Genomic DNA, 19,414 nt, shown 5'->3' on the forward strand with positions numbered 1-19,414 from the left:
ATGACTCCTTGAATTCAGGAGGACCCAAGTTCAAATCTGGTCTCAGACACTTAACACTTCCTAGCTGTGTGACCTTGGGCAAGTCACTTAACCCCAGCTTCCCCCACACACACACACAAAAAAAAAGATAATGACTTCAGTTTTGGACATGATGAATTAAAGATGTCCACAAGGCAGATTCAGTCCAATAGAGTTACTACTTCCTCTCTAAAGCCTTTTCTAAATATTCTAGCCTAATTGACTTACATGTCTTAACTACACAAGTACATGATAAAATTTCATTAGATATTGTTACATTTTTATTTATTTAGCTATTATCTCATGTAATTTAAAAGTTGTCCTGGATCCATACCAAATCTTATGAAATTTTTTCCCCTTTATCTCCTATGGTGTCTTCCACAGTGATAAAAATTATTCTAAACACCTCCTCAATAACTGCATTGGCTGAATGATAAAAAGGGAAATTAGCAAATAACCAAAATGTAGGATTTTCACCAACGTTAGCCAAATTTCTTTGCTAAGTAAAAGGGGGGGGGGGGGGGGAAAGATGACTTCCTGATCATTCACAAGAATAGGAGGCAGGCAGAAGAATTCTTTTAAAAGAACTTAACTGATTAATTTGAGTTTTTACTTTTGTTCACTGAGCCTTTCATAGTATGGTAAAAATAAAAAGTTAGTAAGACAGGTAACAGAGAAAATGAAGAAACAACATACGTTAGGAAAAGAGATACACAAAATCCAGGAAATAAGATCTAAGATAGCTAGATAGCAAAGAATGCCTAGTGAAATTAGTGGACAAAGCATTGGGCCTAGAGAACACCTAATTTCAATGCTTCAAACACTTATTAGATGTGTGATCCTACTCAAGTAAGTTGATCTCTGTCTTCGTGCTTATTCCTAACCAAATATGGGAATAACAATACCATCTACCTCATAGGGTTGCTGGGACAAGATTAGAAGGAAGCAATAAACTGGGAAAACATTTTTACAGTCAAAGGTTCTGATAAACGCCTCATTTCCAACATATATAGAGAATTGACTCTAATTTATAGGAAATCAAGCTATTCTTCAATTGATAAATGGTCAAAGGGTGTGAATAGACAATTCTCAGATGAAGAAATTGAAACTATTTCTAGCCATATGAAAAGATACTCCAAGTCATTATTAATCAGAGAAATGCAAATTAAGACAACTCTGAGATTCCACTATACATCTGTCAGATTGGCTAGAATGACAGAGAAAGATAATGTGGAATGTTGGAGGGGGTGTGGGAAAACTGGGACACTGATACATTGTTGGTGGAATTGTGAATACATCTAGCCATTCTGAGAGCAATTTGGAACTATGCTCAAAAAGTTACCAGACTGTGCATACCCTTTGATTTAGCAGTGTTACTACTGAGCTTATAAACCAAAGAGATCTTAATGAAAGGGAAAGGGACCTATATGTACAAGAATGTTTGTGGCAGCCTTCTTTGTAGTGGCCAGAAACTGGAAATTGAGTGGATGCCCATCAATTGGAGAATGGCTGAATAAATTCTGGTATATGAATATTATGGAAAATTGTTCTGTAAGAAATGACCAACAGGATGATTTCAGAAAGGCCTGGAGAGACTTACATGAACTGATGCTGAGTGAAATGAGTAGGACCAGAAGATCATTATATACTTCAACAATACTATATGATGATCAATTCTGATGGATGTGGCCATCTTCAACAATGAGATGAACCAAATCAGTTCCAATAGAGCAGTAATGAATTGAACCAGCTACACCCAGCGAAAGAACTCTGGGATATGAACATGAACCACTTCATAGAATTCCCAATCCCTTTATTTTTGTCTGCCTAAATTTTAAATTTCCTTCACAGGTTAATTGTATACTATTTCAAAGTCCGATACTTTTTGTACAGCAAAATAACTGTATGGACATGTATACAAATATTGTATTTGGCTTATACTTTAACATATTTAACATATATTGGTCTATGTGCCATCTAGGGGAGGGGATGGGAAGGAGGGGAAAATTGGAACAAAAGGTTTTGCAATTGTCAATGCTAAAAATTACCCATGCATATATCTTGTAAATAAAAAGCAAAAAAAGAAAAAGAAAAGAAAGTAGATATACAATAAATGTTTCTTTCTATCTCTCTTTCTTTCTCTGAATTATAAGTTTGTTTAACAGACTAACAAAAGAGAATAAGTCTTTCTACAAATGACTATACAATCTCCCCTAGATAAGAGATTGAAAAGATTTTCATTGTCAAACAGTTTGTGAGAGAGTTAACATTTTCATCACCTTGTACAAGGAATTTGGATACAGAAGCATGTGACCTACCATCAGAAAACTTGTATAGTTAGATTCTAAAATACCCAGGGTTAGCTAAAATACAATATGGCAGCTAATTTTCTATAATTTTACAAAAATGTACAGTCTAATGTTTGTCAGATTTATAATTTTTCTTTACTATTAAAAAAACTGGAAAAAACCAATACATTTATGTAAGAAATAGTATGACTTGGAAAGTTTGTGAAACCCTTCATTTAAAAATACTGGATGTACAACATGTCTCTCTGCATATTAACTAAAATAATGATCACTGATCTCAGCCAGCAAAATTGTAAGAAATACCTGATTAACCAAATACTGACCATGGCTTTGATGTGGTGCAGTTCCTAAGGAAGATGTAATAATAACTCCTAAGTCCACCTGGCCTTGTGGGTGATCTAATTAAAAATGACATACTTCATCTGACCAGGATACTAAGGACACAGATTTTGTTGGCTGTCTTGATAACAGCCTGTTGGTCTGTGATAATGGTTTTCTAAACTAATGAGCATCAAAAAAGAGATGTTTAAAGTTGACACAGGCACAGAACAAAATTGGGTGCCCACTACATGACCTAGTGACATTTCAGGACTAAAAATACATTTCCCAAATGTTCCCTGTAAGCTCTACCTAAAGAACTATGTGGATTGCATCTGGGCACAAAGTCAGAACCAGACCACTCCTCAACTCTACCTCTAAGCCATAAAATTAGCATATCAGTGATTTTTCCCTGTAAATTTATCTTCCTGCTCCTGGTTCCTTGCTAACTTCTTTTGGAATTTAGTCCACTTTGTTACAATTATAATAAACTTTGCCCCTTGACTTGGAAATGGGTTTGAGCCTGCAAATTTGTTTGAGATACCTTGTGACACCAGTCTGGAACCCCAACAGTTTGAACTTAGATCAACAGCCAGACTGTTTTATAATAAGCTTCCAGGAGAGCTATTCATTTGATTATCTAGGTTTCATATCTTGGAGGGTTCTGAATAAATGGGCCTATCTTTCTCAGATTCTTAGAAGCCTCTATTTAATGATGTTGGAAAGTTCATTCAAAGGGGTCCATTTTGCAGAGTCCTTATTGGGGTTTCATTCTGCTACTGGAAATATCTCATCCCCTTCAATAAAAGTTATTTTGCTACTATGTCATTCTGTGAATTCTACAATTTTAACCCAAGTGATCCAAAGACTATTTCTGGCATAGTCAGCAGGATTTTGAACCTCCCAAAATCCATGAATCAGATATGCTAGCAAAAATAGGAGGCAAGGAACAAAAGGAGATTCTATAAACCAAAAACGAGAGAGGTGGTGCCAAATTCATTTAATAATAATAGCTGTCTGTGGGTAAAGACTTTTTGTATCACTAAGTAATTAATATAGATCCTTATGATTGAAATGCCCCTGCTGTATGGACTAAATTGTAAGAGTTGGGGTTAGAAACCAGGGTGGGGTAGAGCTGAAGGTGGAAGGAGGGTTGGGGATGTGTCTTGGTTATTGTTCTCTATCATCTGAATGCTTATATTCCATGCAACCTAAGTTGGAACTGGAAGACAAAAGTCAGAGTGAGCAGATATGAATATGGCACAAGTCCTGCTTGTTGTACTCTGCCACCGGAATGAGTGTTCTGCCATAGGCATAAGTAAACTGTACATAGTTATAAGTGGGATTAGCTCCCTCCTGAACAATCCATTCATATGGCCTGAACTACACCAAATTGGAGCTAGACTATAGGAATCAAAAAGAACAGAAAGCCAAAGGGGATCTGGGATGGATCCTGTTTACTAGACTCTTTCACATGAATGCATGCCTGCCCTAGACAGAGGCTAGGGAATAAATTGTTAAGATATTAAGTTTGAAGGAATAAATTAACATAGAGAGGCAAAGGAGAATGCTATGGAGAGAAATTGGCACTGGGAAAAAGATAGTTAAAGGGTGTAGGGGCCCCTAGGAAGTTACTAAAACCTCAAGAAATATAGCTAAGAGAGAACTAATGGGATCTTTGCAGCGTCCTCTTAGAATAATAACCTGGCCACAGAGTACGTCTGCTTTCCTGTATTTAGTCGGCTTTGTTCAGAGTATCCCCAGAAGAGCTGGACCTGGGACAGGGAAATGATGCTATACTAATTTGAGACCTTCCTATTTATTTCCCTCTCACTTAAGTTACTCTTCTAAGACACAGGTGGCTGCTGTGATGGAAGACAGATGTTGGCCATGTCGGAAGTCATTCTCTACAAAGCCACAATCAGAGGCTAGTCTACAAAATAATAGCAATGCTTGTAGCTCAAGTGCATTACTACATTACCAAAAAAAAAAAAAAAAAAAAAAAAAAGTTGCTCATGTGTAAATGTCTACCCCATAGTGTCATTTTTTTTTTTTAAGCACTTTGTAGGGGCAGCTAGGTGGTGAAGTGGATAGAGCACCAGCCCTGAATTCAGGAGGACCCGAGTTCAAATCTGGTCTCAGACATGAACACTTCCTAGCTGTGGGACTCCGGGCAAGTCACTTAACCCCAGCCTCAGGGAAAAAAAAAAAAAAAAAAAAAAAAAGCACTTTGTTTTAATCAGGCAAGATTGCCTTGTCACCTTTCCTGTACCCCTCCTTCTCACATGAGAAACACACACACACACATACTCACACACACATTGTAAACACATATAGTCAAAACAAATTTCCATATTGACCATGTTCAAAACAAAATTTCTCTTCTTCAGCATCATGAAGGTTTTATCTCTCAAGAAGTGGGCAGCATATTTCTTCATTAGTCCTCTAGAATCCTGTTTGTCATTATGCTAATAAAGAGCTCAAAACAATAATAATTTATTATATACATTTTATAAATATTTATGTATAACTTTATTCATCCATTTTCCAATTTGAGAGCACTCCCCCTCTGATTCCCATTCCTTGTCACCTCCAAGAGTTATATATACTTTTATACTTTAGAGTTTGTTTTCCCAGAATTAATTTCCCAAAATATATCTTCTAATTCCCCCTCCTTCCTTCTCCCTTTTCACTCATTTCTTTGTTGAGTGAAATGTATTTCTGCACCCAATTGTGTCACTTAGCCCTGTTTAGCCCTGTTTACTTCAGTTTCCTTATCTATAAAATAAGCTGGAGAAAGGAAATGAAAACATTCCAGTATCTTTTTGCCAAGAAAACACCAAATGAAGAGTTGGACACATATGAACAACCACTACTACAAGCCAACTGTGTGTGTATTTTTCCTTTTTTTATCAGTTCAGATAACAGTGCGGTTCAAATGTCAGTTGCTGCTTTATACAATTATCTTGCGGTACAAGAAAAATCAGATCAAAAATGAGAAAGAAAGTAAAAATTCAAGCAAACCACAACAAAAAAGACGTGGAAAATGCTGTTATAATCCACACTCAGTTCCCACAGTCCACTCTCTGGGTGTAGATGGCTCTCATCATCACAAGATCATTAGAACTGACCTCAATCATCTCATCATTGCTGAAGAGCCATGTACATCAGAATTGATCATCATATAATATTATTGTTGCCATGTACAATGATCTCCTGGTTCTGCTCACTTCACTTAGCATCAGTTCGACTAAGTCTCTCTAGCCATCTCTGAAATCATTCTGTTGATCATTTCTTAGAGAACAATAATATTCCATAACATTAATATACTGTAACTTTTTCAGCCATTCTCCAGGCATCCATTCAATTTCCAATTTCTTGCCACTACAAAAAGGGCTGCCACAAACGTTTTTGTACATGTGGGTCCCTTTTCCCCCCTTTAAGATCTCTTTGGGATAGAGATGACTGTGGGAACTGAGTTTAAATTACAATATAGCATTTATACTTCTTTTGTTGTTTGAATTTATTTTCTCTCATTTTTTTTCCCTTTTTGATCTGATTTTTCTTATGCAGCAAGATAATGGTATAAATACATATGCCTATATTGGATTTACATATATATTTTACCATGTTTAACATAACATTGGCTTACTTGCCATTAGGGGAGGGGGAGGCAATTGGAATACAAAATTTTACAAGGGTCAATGGTGAAAAATTATCCTTGCATGTTTTGAAAATAAAAAGCTTCAATTAAAAAAAAAAAAAAAGTTTTCCAAAGTTCCGGCCCTCTACAATATCCAGATAGTTTAATTATTCTTAAATTTTTTTCTCTTCAATCTGTTTTTCAGGTGAATTACTTTTGCCATGAGATATCTTAAACTTTCTTCCATTTTCTTTCTGCCTTTTGACTTTGTGTCATGGAATCTTTGGCTTTTATATAGTCCTTTCTAATACTCAGGGGATTTGTTACTTGGGCAAAATTTTATACCTCGTGCCAAGCTCCCCTCCCCCCACACACTCACATTTAATTTATAAAGCTATTTTTTAAACTTTTAGCTCTTGCTACATATCTTCCAGGAATTCAAGTTAAAGTTGTATCCAGGTTTTATTTTTTTATTTTCCTGAGGCATTACTTGTAGATGTTTTGGGTATTTCTTTTCCTCTACATTTGTGTCTTGAGTATCATTGGCACTATAACAGCTTATTATGGTGGGGTTTATTTTTTTTCCCTTTGCCTTTTTTTTTTTTTTTTTTTTTTAACCTAGGGTTGGGCTCTACTGCATTTCTAGAAGAAAGGTCTAAGCTAGTCCTATTCTTACTTTTCTTGGGCTATTAAGTATTGTCTTATCGCAAGATTTCAGGGATAGGCTGTATATAGATCTCCAAAATTTCACTGTTCATAGAGTGGTCTGATCTAAGTCAATGTCTATTTGCTAGTGTGCCCCTACCTTGAGCCCTGTAAGTTCTTGACCTTGGTTTGGGTTTGTCTAAGAGTGGACTATGGCAGGATCCCACCCATATGTGTCCAGTTGGAAAATTCTGTAGGTTTACAAATGTCAGGATTTCAGCCTCTCCTTTGCTCTGAGATTCCTGCCTTGGTTGTTTCTCTAAAAGCTAAGCTAGATAATGGCACTGAGACCCTGCTTTGAATCCAGAATCTGAGTCAAACTGCTTCTGCTGCCTTCTGAACTTCCTTCTTTCTCAGTATATTGCCCAAGTTCTCCCTACCATGGAATGCTTCCATTTCTCCTGGACCTAGACCTACGACCTAGAACTAGGTGGTGGAAAGCCAGTTTTTACCTATCCCAATCTTAGTGCTCCTGGTGGACATGCTCCTGCTCTTCCTAGTGTCTACAAATCTATGTCCATTTGCAGAAATAGGATGGACAAAGAGCGCACTGCAACTTTTTCAGGATTTTCCCACCAGGATTCAGTCTGATGCATTTTCCTGATGTATTTGGAGGAGTTTATGGACAGGATTTCACAATGTTTCCTATCACTAAGCCACCTTAAGTTTCATTCTCCCTTCTACTCACTCTTCCAGATCTTTCCAGAAAAATGGAAATTCTTAATGTCTTCATTTGAAAGATGAAGCGAAAGAGTGAACAAAAGGTTACTCTAAGTCTTAGTTGAAATAGTGACCAATATCCCAAAGAAATACTAAAGAAGAGAAAGGGACTTGTATAATGGATGTCCATCAATTGGAGAATGGTTGGATAAATTATGGTATATGAATGTTATGGAATATTATTGTTCTGTAAGAAATGACCAACAGGAGGAATACAGAGAGGCTTGGAGAGACTTACATCAATTGATGCTGAGTGAAATGAGCAGAACCAGGAGATCATTATACACTTCAACAACAATACTATATGAAGATGTATTCTGATGGAAGTGGATATCTTCAACAAAGAGAAGATCTAACTCAGATCCAATTGATCAATGATGGACAATCAGCTACACCCAGAGAAGGAACACTGGGAACTGAGTGTAAACTGTTTGCATTTTTGTTTTTCTTCCCAGGTTATTTTTACCTTCTGAATCCATTTCTTCCTTAGCAACAACAACAAAAACAAAATTCGGTTCTGCACACATATATTGCATCTAGAAGATACTATAACATATTTAATATGTATGGGAATGCCTGCCATCTAGGGGAGGGGATGGAGGGAAGGAGGGGAAAATTCGGAACAGAAAGGAGTGCAAGGGATAATGTTGTAAAAAAAAAATTACCTATGCATATGTCCGTCAAAAAATGTTATAATTATAAAATTAATTAAAAAAAAAAAAAAAGAAATAGTGACCAATATTTGAATCTAGCCAGCAGAAATATATGTAACACCTGCTCAGAATCTGAGTTCAAACTAATTAGCAGCCCACTCTGACTAGACTAGAGATCTTACCATTCTTTAGGTTGCATATCTTGGGAATGTTGTGAATAAAAGAGATCAGCTTTATTAGAATCAAGGAAGCTTCTCCCTCTTCTCCTGGACATGTGAGCTTATCCCCTTCAATAAAAGTTATTTTTGCTATTATGCTAAGGCTCTTGATGTTTTGTTTGTTTCTTTGTTTTCCTGAGGCAACTGGGATTAAGTGACATGCCCAAGGTCACACAGCCATGAAGTGTTAAGTGTCAGATTGAATTTCAACTCAGGTCCTCCTGATTCCAGGGCTGGTGCTCTATCCACTGTGCCACACCTAGCTGCCCCTGCTATGGCTCTTGTTGAAATCGCAATTGGAAACCAGGTTCTCTTTGGGGTATAATAATATAGCAGAAAAAGTGCTGAACTTAAGAATCCTAAGACTTGGTTTCAAATACTAACCTAGATATTTATTTACTGTGTGACCACGGACATCCTCTCTGTCCCTCAGTTTCCTCATCTTGAAAATGTAATGATAATATTTACATCATAGATCTGTTAAGAGGGAAAACAGCTTATAAATCTTTAAAGTTCTATTTAAATGTGAGCTTTTATTATTAAATATCAAAGCCTCAATTTCTAAGCATAGTTTGAATAAACCAACTTTTGTGTACACTTATACGATTTGCTAGGCACTATTACAGTGTAATGTAAAAAGAGCTAGATCTGGGAGTTGGAAAGATGTGAGTAGGTTCCCAGTCTAGTTCTACCACTCAAAGGAAGAAAACTAATAATTATATTAATACTTCATAGAATGATACCAAATTCAAATGGGAGAAAGCACTTAAGTAAATATAAACTATTATGTAATTTTAAAATTAACCAATATTCCTTGTTAACCTGGTTTCTATCAATTAAAAAATAATAATCCATTAGTTTGATAATTCAATCAATATAATTGACTTCCTTTATAATCTCATGTATTTCACTTTTATGAATTTAAAAGTGTTGAGAAGAGACTTTATTAGACTGCCAAGAGGATGCCATTATACAAAAATAGTTAATATTCCTGGTTGTTCTGAGATTAAATAACTTGTCACATGGCTAGTTAGTGGCAGAGATTCTGAGTTCAAGGGAAAGCAAATAGGCCAATTTGGCCAGAATGTATAGTTTATCAAAGGCAATACTGTACAATAAGCTAGGAAAGATGAGATAGAGTAGTTTGTAAAGAATATAAATTCCAATAAGAGTAATAAGGCTCTTGAGCATGGAAATTAACATGTTCATATTTGTGATTCCTTTGAAGCTCGGCAAAGGATATATTAAAAGAAGAAAGAGACTACAAGGCAGAAGTAAAATTAAGAGTACTGCTACAGATCTGGTTAAAGGTAATGAGGGGAAAAGAGGACTGCTAATGGTGATCATGTAAGGGAGAGAATGTGAGAAATGAGATATATTATAGAAGTAGAATCAACAAGACTCACCAACTGACTGCAACTTGGGGATAAGAGAGAACGATGAGTTAAGGATGACTTCAAGGTTGTGAATCTGAGAGACTGAAAAGTTGATGGCACTCTCAATAAAAATAGGAAACTTTTTTTTTTTTTTGCTGAGGCAATTAGAGTTAAATGACTTGCCCAAGGTCACACAGCTAGGAAATGTTAAGTGGCTGAGGGCAGATTTGAACTCATGTCCTCCTGACTCCAGGGCTAATGCTCTATCTACTGTACCACCTAGCTGCCCCGAAATAGGAAACTTTTAAGGAAGGGTAGGACCTTAATGTTTTATTAGAAGAAATTCAAGTATAAAGTTTGAGAAAATGCTGGAGCTGGATATATAGCTTTGGGAGTCACTAGAAAAGATGATACGGTGAAAAAGATTAACAAAGGGAAAGAGAAAAAGACAATTTTTTTTTATTGAAAAATATATTTTTTATTTAATTTTTGTTTTATTTTATAATTATAACTTTTTTTTTTGATAGGACATATGCATGGGTAATTTTTTACAACATTATCCCTTGCACTTACTTCTATTCAGATTTTTTCCCTTCCTCCCCCAACCCCCTCCCCCAGATGGCAGACAGAGAAAAAGACAATTAATGAAAGATTGTTGGATCATGCTTATAATAAGGGAGAGGGAAAAGAAAAATGAGTAAAAAAGAAAGAGCAGTCAGGAATCTGGGAGAAGATATTTTCATAAAAATGAAAGCGAGGACACTGTAAAAGTGAAGGTTAGTGAATGCCAAAAGCTACAGAGAACTCAAGGGACATAAGGACTGAAATGACTTTGACAATAGGGTCTGACCATTTAGGGAGAATTTCAGCAGAGGATGAAAATAGTAAAATGAGAAAATTAAATTGATTCTGTATAATTTTTAAAAATCGATCCTCTTTACACTGAATTGATTCAGCTGGCCTGTAATAATTTAAGTTTAGAAAAGCAGTTCTCCTGGGAATCATTCTTTTATTCCTGCCTCAAGGAAATCTGTCATCCTTGAGGGATGCAGGTGGACAATAGTGAGTTTGGTCCATTATCAATATACCACCAAGCTACTCTTGAATAATGTTTAGTTTGTTATCCAAAGAAATCTGGTCCACAGTGTCTGACATCGAACATTTCTTAAGTCACAGGACAGAAGGAGGAAGTTGTTGCTAGCCCCTCATTCCCAATTTCCAATCAATGGGGGTAGAAGAAATTTGTGACCAAAGAAGAACTAGAGATCATTATTAATCACAAAATAGATAATTTTGATTATATTAAGTTAAGAAGTTTTTGTGCAAACAAAACTAATGAGACAAGATTAGAAGGGAAGCAATGAACTAGGAAAACATTTTTACATTCAAAGGTTCTGATAAAGGTCTCATTTCTAAAATGCAGGGAAAATTAACTCAAATTTATAAGAATTCAAGCCATTCTCCAATTGATAAATGATCAAAGGATATGAACAGACATATTCAGATGAAGAAAATGAAACTATTTATAGTCACATGAAAAGGTGCTCCAAATCACTATTGATCAAAGAAATGCAAATTAAGATAACTCTGCGACATCACTACACACCTGTCAGATTGGCTAAGATAACAGGAAAAGATAATGTGGAATATTGGAGGGGATGTGGGAAAACTGGGATATTGATACACTCATTGTTGGTGGAATTATGAACGGATCCAAGCATTCTGGATAATAATTAAATGTTATCAAACTGTGTATACCCTTTGGCCCAGCAGTGTTTCTACTGGGCTTATATCCCAAAGAGATCATGGCAACAAGATTATATGATGATCAATTTGGATGGACATGGCTCTCTTCAACAATGAGATGATTTAAATCAGTTCCAATTGTTCAGTGATGAAGAAAGCCATGTACACCCAGGGAGAGAACTATGGGGACTGAGTGTGGACCACAACACAGCATTTTCACTCTCTGTTGACGTTTGCTTGCATTTTGTTTTCCTTCTCAGGTTTTTTTTTTTTTTCTTCTTGATCTGATTTATCTTGTGCAACAAGATAACTTGTATGTATACAAATATTGGATTTAACATATATTTTAACCATCTAGGGGAGAGAGTAGGGGGAAGGAGGGAAAAAATTGGAACAGAAAGTTTTGCAAGGATCAATGTTGAAAAATTACCTTTGCATGTTTTGTAAATAAAAAGATAAAAAAAAATAAAATCACCTCTAGCTAGAGGGATAAGGACAGGCATCTGAGTTGATTCTATTTCACTAAATAGTAAACTTCTCTTTTATTTCTGTATGCCTTACACCTAGCAGAAAGCAGGGGTTGCTTAATGTTTCCTGAATGAGCCATATCAAAGGGAAAATTTTTAACAAGTGTAGGTGAAAAAATTCATTTTAGAATTGGGGAATTTGAACAGATATACAAAGACAAGAAGAGAAGTGGGAGAAATCAGGAAGCAGCTAATACTCTAATTTGATCAGAAGAGAGTACACAAAAGGAAAGTAGCATAAAAAGAGGCTAGAAAGACAGGTTGAAATCAGATTACAAAAAACTTTAATGACAGCATAACCTATGTTTGATCCTATAGGCCAGAGATGGGAAATACCCTGTCTGTATAAGATCTGCAAAATCATTTGCTAAGGGCAACCACAAGCAATGATAAGATGAAAGCTAAGTACAATAACCTCCCACTGCTTGAGTTCTATCAATTGATAATTTTGTATGGTCCACTAATGATGTTATCAATATCTAAATAGTGCTTGGAAGAAAAGAAAGCTTCCCTACCACTGCTATAAGTAGTAGGAAGTCATGGCAAGGCAATTAAATGATCAGACTCATGAATTATAGGAAGATTACTATGAGAGCAGTATAAAAGATGGCTCTGGAATTGACAACCTAAGTTTGAATACCTCCTCTGGCAGTAACCACCTGAGTGACCTTGAACAAATAAATCATTTAATCTTCCTGAAACTCATCTTCCTTTTCTGTAAAAAATGAGGGGATTGGATTAGATAGGTTAGATTGGATTACACAGGTCACTTCTATGAGTATGACGAATTGGGAGCAAGGAGACCAGTAAAATAGGGTGTTAGAAGAGTACAAAGTGGTGGTTGTGAAAGTAAGATTTAGCAAATGATGGCATGTATATAGATAAATCAACCCATCAAATTAAACTGGAGCAACTAGGAAAAGGGAAATGCTATCAATAGAAACAAAAACGATGGCGGGGGTGGGGTTGGGGTGGGAAGAAAAGAATTCAGTTAGAGAAAAATAATCCGAACTCTCAGAATTCCTATATTTGAACAAATGATCTTTCATTTAAAAACTTCTAATGAGGGAGAATTCATCTCCAGAAGCAGTCAGTTAAATTTCTGAACTGTCTAAAAAGTTGAAGATCTCAAAATATTAATTCCCACCTAGTTCTGCCCTTTGAAGTCAAGAAAAATTCTAATGTCTTCCATATGATATCTCTTCAAACTCAAAAATTATCATGTGTACTATATATCCCCAAGCTTTTTCCAAGCTAAATATCCCCAGCAGTTCCTTCAACCAATCCTTTTATGGTATGATTTCCAGCTCTCACACTGATACAAAGTCTATTACTTTCCCCATGTGGTTGCTGAAAACCCTATTCTTCTCTTTATGTGGTCAAATTTGTCAAATTCATTTCAAAATTGCATATGATACTAAGATGGAAGAATTAGCTAATACCTCATTCTTCCAACTTAGTATCATGTGCAATCTTGCGAAGTACACTATTTATGTATCCAAGTTATTAAAATGACGAAATAGGACAAACTATAGATAGGCACTTTTCCAGAAAGCTCCCTCTATGTTAGCAATGTTATATCACTATTATATCAAAATCACTTTGAGTTTGATCATTCAACTAATTCAGGTTGCTGACTAAAATAGTCTGCTAAATTGAGTAAGTATTCTATTGTCTGACCTAAAAACATCATTGTTTCCCATAGGAACATATTTCTCCATTTATTCATTTTAGCAATATCTAATCTACCCACAATCTCTCTAGAAGCATAATAAAATAAAATCTTGACATAATTATTGGACCAGTCAGTACATATTTATTAAGCACTTACTATATGACAGACATTGTATTTAATTCTGGGTTCAGAACATAAACACAAAACAATATTTCTTCTTTAAGGAGCCTGTATTTGAGGATACAAGTACAAAAACAACTAAATATAAGATACATGAAGTAGATGAAAGGAAGCTTTAGTAAGAGGCAGTAGTAGCAGCTGAGGAAACTGGGAAAAGCCACTGGCAGAAGATGAATCTTAAAGGAAGCCAGAGAAACTAAGAGGCCAACATAAGTTAAGAGAGCATTTCTAGCATGGAGGATAGCCAGTACAATGACATAGTGATGGAAGAGGAAGGTCAGCAAAATAACGAGTAATAATTGAATGGTAATATGTGTAGTGGAGAGTAATCAATCTAAGAAGACTGAAAGCATTAGAAGGGACCACCAGATTGTGAAGATATTTAAATATTAAACAAAGAAAGTAATATGACTGAAAAAATTATAGTAACCTTCATAGTAATTAGGAAATTCAAAATAGGGTGAGTTTGGAGATAAAGTAATGATTTTGGAATCAGAAAATCTAGATTCAAATCTTGCCTCTGTTATTTACTACCTACAGTTGTCTCGTAAGTAAAATGAGAGGGCCGCATTACAATTTCTAGTTTCTTTCAAGTCTAAGTATAGTCAAGCTACTAAATGAGGTTCATCCTGATCCTCCCAACAACTAGAATTCTCCCCACTAAAAAAAACTTACTTAGTAATATTATATATTTACTTGTTCTGTGTGCCCAATAAATGTGTAAATCATTTCCCCCCAATAAAGTGTAAATTACCTCCAAGCAGCTTTGCACACAATAAGGGGGAGGGAGGTTCTTGCTTATTGAATGAAAAATGAGCAGAATAACTAATCAATCAATTCAACAAATATTATAAACTTCTTGTAAAGCACTAGACATAAGAAAAAACTGCAGTTTTACTTTTATTCTTACAATGTAATTGATATAATCAACATATCCAAATTAAGAACTGAAGTAAGTTGCAAAAGTATACTTGTTTGACTTCAGCATGGACCTGGTCCGAAACCCAATTCTTTTTTTTTTTTTTTTTTTTTTTCTGAGGCAATAGGGGTTAAGTGACTTGCCCAGGATCACAAAGCTAGGAAGTGTTAATTGTCTGAGACCAGATTTGTACTCAGGTCTTCTAGATTCCAGGGCTAGTGCTCTATTGTGGCACCTAGCTGTCCCTGGAATCCAATTTTAATGTTAAATTGGAAGTAGGGGATTGGGGAATTGGGAAGGGATTCTAATATCAATAAGCCTCCACTGTGTCTCTAAAATCCTTTTAGTTATAGCTGTCGAGTGCCAAATTCACAATGGTTTATGGCATCATCTGTAAAACCCATTTCCTTCAAGATCTGAATTATGAAAAACCTTTAAGTCTTCTGGATATCAGACTTGTAGACATATTCCTTTCATTAAAAGAAAGGCCTGTTTCCTCATATAATCTTAGAACTAGAAATGCCCATAAAACAGAGCTGAAGAAACTAAAACACACAGAAATTTAAAAGGTTTTGGTCATGGTCACACAACTTATTAGTGAAACATCAATAATTCTTCACACTATGTTATGCTCTCTTCTAAAATGTAACTCTAAATGAACTAAATTAACCTAAGATTAATAAATTTGGTTGCTGGTTTTTTTTTTTTTAAACTCTTAAAGCAATCTTCTCTCTTCATTGTTGTAATTATGTCACCTATCTCTCAAGTTGAGTGTTTCCCATTATGTCTTACTATCAGAATTGGAAATATAATTTCCACTTTGTTTTTATCCTTCTCTATTTTATTTTAAAATGTTCCCAATAGAAAATCATGCTTTATGTGTCCATGCATCAAAATTCCTAAAATATAAAATTTCTAGATTATAAATGTTATACAATATAATGGACTGTGAAGCTAGCATTCAAGTTAACATTTCCAAATTTTGAATAGTTTAAGCACAATTTTGGTATGGTTTAGGGTAAAACTGTTCTAGAATATGATTTTTTTTAACAAAAGAGACAGAACAGCCAACTAAAGATGCCTTCTGAAATCATAAAATGTAGGATTTTTTTTTTTTTTTTTAATTTAGGTAAAAATAAAAACACCAGTCTTTGGAAGGTTGGTTTTTTTTTGTTTTGTTTTGTTTTTAAATGTTAGACTAAAAGTGTCAACAAGAAAGCCCAAATATAGAATAACATTTTTACAAATTTAAAATGTAATAAATTAAGCATGATTATGAATGTACTTCTATAAGAGAAAGGACTAAGAATCTAGTGAATTTTCACCAAGTGAATACATTTCCTAAAATTTCAAGACCTCCAATAACTACTTTAATATAGTCAAGACAATGAATTAGGTTAAAAAAAAAAAAAATCAAGTGATATTTTCCTTGTCTTCAGGCTCAATGAATATAATAGGATCAGGATCACTACTGAATCATTAGTAACAAAATATGAGAATTATAGCCATGAGTTACAGATTTAGAAACTGTCTTTTAATAAACAGGCACATACAACCAGCAACTGCTCAGGTTTAATAAGGCAAGCAACATTCAATTTTAAGATTGATCATTTACAAAATACAAATTACATGCAAATTGCTGATTAGAGAAATGTCCAATTCCCCCTCCCAAAAATAATACAGGGTGAAGCAAGCAGAAGTAAGTTACATATATTATGTGAAATACTCAAATTATAAAATAAAAAGGGAAAACAAAAGCACAATACAATTCCTTACCACTGAAACAACCATCAAGATTCTAAATTACAAATGAGTATCATATAACTAAGTTAATGTTTAAACAAACAAAAAGACTTTCCTCTAATTTCCATGGACACAATCTAAATTATATTAGTTTTGTTTTGTTCATATTTTCATCATCGATAGTACACATCATTTGTCACCTTTAAATGAGTTTGTATCAAATACAATAGTTGCATAAAATCTAACAAAAGATTTCTGTGTAACTTGTTCAGATATAAGCAAATATAAATAGTAGACTATTGGACTCATTAATAAATCATGCACACTATTGTTTTCATTTTGAATAAGAAGCAAAATGTTATTCATTCTTTTGCAATCACAAACACCTTACAAGAAATAAAGCCTATTTAATTTCTTCAAATACAGCTATGCAGGGAATTCATGATAAGTCAAAATTAGAGGCCAAGTATTCTCTTGTTTAAAACCATGAATACATTAAAAAAAAAAAATCCATTCTAGGAGAATGTTACATTTTAAACAAGGAAAACCTAGTGTTTCACCTATTACTCTATTAATTTAGCTTCTGAGAAATTGCAGAAGACATCTACAAAAGAAAAATACTGCATAATTTCTAACATGCCTTTCCCTTCCTTTTTCCAAAAAGCTACAGCAAAATGCTAAGTCTGAGAAGTTTGAGAATGTAGCATACAAATACACCAAACAAAAATCAAGCTGGCAAAATATGGACTCTGCTTAGGCTCTTAATTCTTTTTAAGATAAAAGTGAAAAGTAAATGGAACATGAAAGAATTAGTTCACAACAGTAAAAGCCAACAGTTCCAGAATGAACTGAGATCATAGTTATTAAAAACTTAATAGTGACAGTGCCCGGGCTTGTGATTTCCTTAGTAGAAGGAGTTCCCTTTTTTACTGTAGGCCAGTACCTTCTCTGCAACTCACACACAACACGAATGACACATTCAGGGTCATGAATTCACTAATAATGTGTCAGATCTTTCTGGCTTCCGGCCTGATTTCTATTTTTTGGGACGTGCTTACTGCCTCTCTTGGGACGTGCTTACTGCCTCTCAAGAATTTTGATAAGAACAATTATAGAAATCATAGAAAAGGAGAAATTATATATATATATATATATATATATATATGATATAGAAATCATAGAAAAGGAGAAATTCAGGTGCTAGGGGAAAACTCTAGTTCTTTGAGCTAAATGCATCTAATAGCCTCAAGCACCACTACCTCATAGTAATTAAACAACACAGTAACATACTGTATTAAGAGTTCCGAGCCACAACAGTCTCCCACAGGTGTTAACTTAGGGTCCCAGAACTTTTATTTTCTAACTTTATTTCATGAATTTAAAAAGTATTATGTTGAGAAGTCCATAGACTTCGCCAGACTGCCAAAGCGGTCCAGGAGATGAAAGGTATTAATTAGTCCGAATCGAACTCAAGGGACCCCAACTGATGGAGAGCGGAGATCTGCAGCTGAACCGCATCCCTTCTGGTGAGGACGCAGAGACTCCCAGGGAAGGGAGAGCTAGCGGGGGTGTTTGTGTGTAACAATGCTGGTACTCCATCCCAGCCGGCGCCTCAGGTCTAAATAATCTAAAGTACAAAATTTCCCCCAAGCCAACACCCGCGGCGGCCACTCCACTGGGCGGGGTCTGGAAACAAAAAAGTAGACCTCGGGGAGCGGTAGTTCGCCAGCAACTTTCTAAGAGAAGGTAGGAAACCACCAATCCCCGCCCCGTCCTACCCTCACACACCCAGTCATCCTCCTGTCACTCAGAAGGATGCTGTCGGGCTCCTTCTAGTCCCTGGGGACCGCGGGCTGAGAGGGCAGGCTTGCCGCAGCCGCCGCTGGCCCTAGAGAGGAGAGTGGCTCCGGCTGTTAGGTCGGGGCCCCGTTACCCAAGCCCTCAGCCCAAGAACCCCAAGGTCTCCCCTCTGCTCCCCCCAGCGACGCTCGCCCTCTCCCCGGCGATCCTCTCGCTTCCCTCTTCTCCTGCCATCTCGCAGCGCCCCGTCCCATCCCGTCACCCTCCGCGCGGCCCGACGCGCCCCCCACCCTCGCCCCCAGCCTCCGGCTCACCGGCCCGAGTAGTGTCCGTCAGGTCGTGGTTGGCCGCTCCCCGGGGGAACTCCCTCAGTTTCCGGCCACTCAGGCTCAGTGTCCCCGTTACTGCCGCCTCTTCTAAGGCCCGGTCGAGGGAACGGCTCCACGAGGCTGGTCCCGGGCCCGTCCCGGGATTTGGGCCGCAGTTTATCCCGCAGAAACTGCCGCCCGATGCCGCTAGCCCCGAGTTCTCAGCAGCGGCAGTAACAGCCACTATCCCCGCGGCCGCCATTTCCCTGCCGACTCCTCTCCGGCCGCCAAGAGGGCGCATGCGCGAGAGGCTCAAGGCTGGGGGGTGGAGGGAGGAAGAGGTAGCAGGCTTAAGCCCCCGCTCCGCTAAGTCGGCGCCTGCGCCTGCGTGCGAAGCCTAAAGGCTGAGAAGTGGGGGGGAAGTTTACCATTTCGAGTTCTCCGCGGCTTCCTGCGGCTGAGTTCTGGTTTGTTTGTTTTTGTGAGAGAAGAACTTGGGTATTTCTTAGCTAGAATTCACAGCAGGGCTCAAAATGTGACTAAGCGAATATTTCAT

At 36.5% G+C, this 19,414-nt stretch overlaps 1 protein-coding gene across 7 annotated transcripts in view; it reads right to left on the reverse strand.

Annotated features, from left to right (window-relative positions):
• LRCH3 (leucine rich repeats and calponin homology domain containing 3) overlaps positions 1-19,154 on the reverse strand; it is a 163,570-nt gene extending 144,416 nt beyond the window's left edge. For 4 of the 7 annotated variants that reach the window (XM_074301491.1, XM_074301492.1, XM_074301489.1 and 1 more), the window contains exon 1: positions 18,865-19,154. In XM_074301491.1, the coding sequence (XP_074157592.1) occupies positions 18,865-19,120 (256 nt within the window). In that variant the 5' untranslated portion in view covers positions 19,121-19,154. The remainder of the gene's footprint in view (positions 1-18,864) is intronic. The other 3 variants (XM_074301494.1, XM_074301493.1, XM_074301490.1) reach the window with 1 other exon arrangement.
• Positions 19,155-19,414: the final 260 nt, after the last annotated feature.

Source organism: Sminthopsis crassicaudata, chromosome 3 (assembly GCF_048593235.1).
Source record: "Sminthopsis crassicaudata isolate SCR6 chromosome 3, ASM4859323v1, whole genome shotgun sequence".
Taxonomy (NCBI): domain Eukaryota; kingdom Metazoa; phylum Chordata; class Mammalia; order Dasyuromorphia; family Dasyuridae; genus Sminthopsis; species Sminthopsis crassicaudata.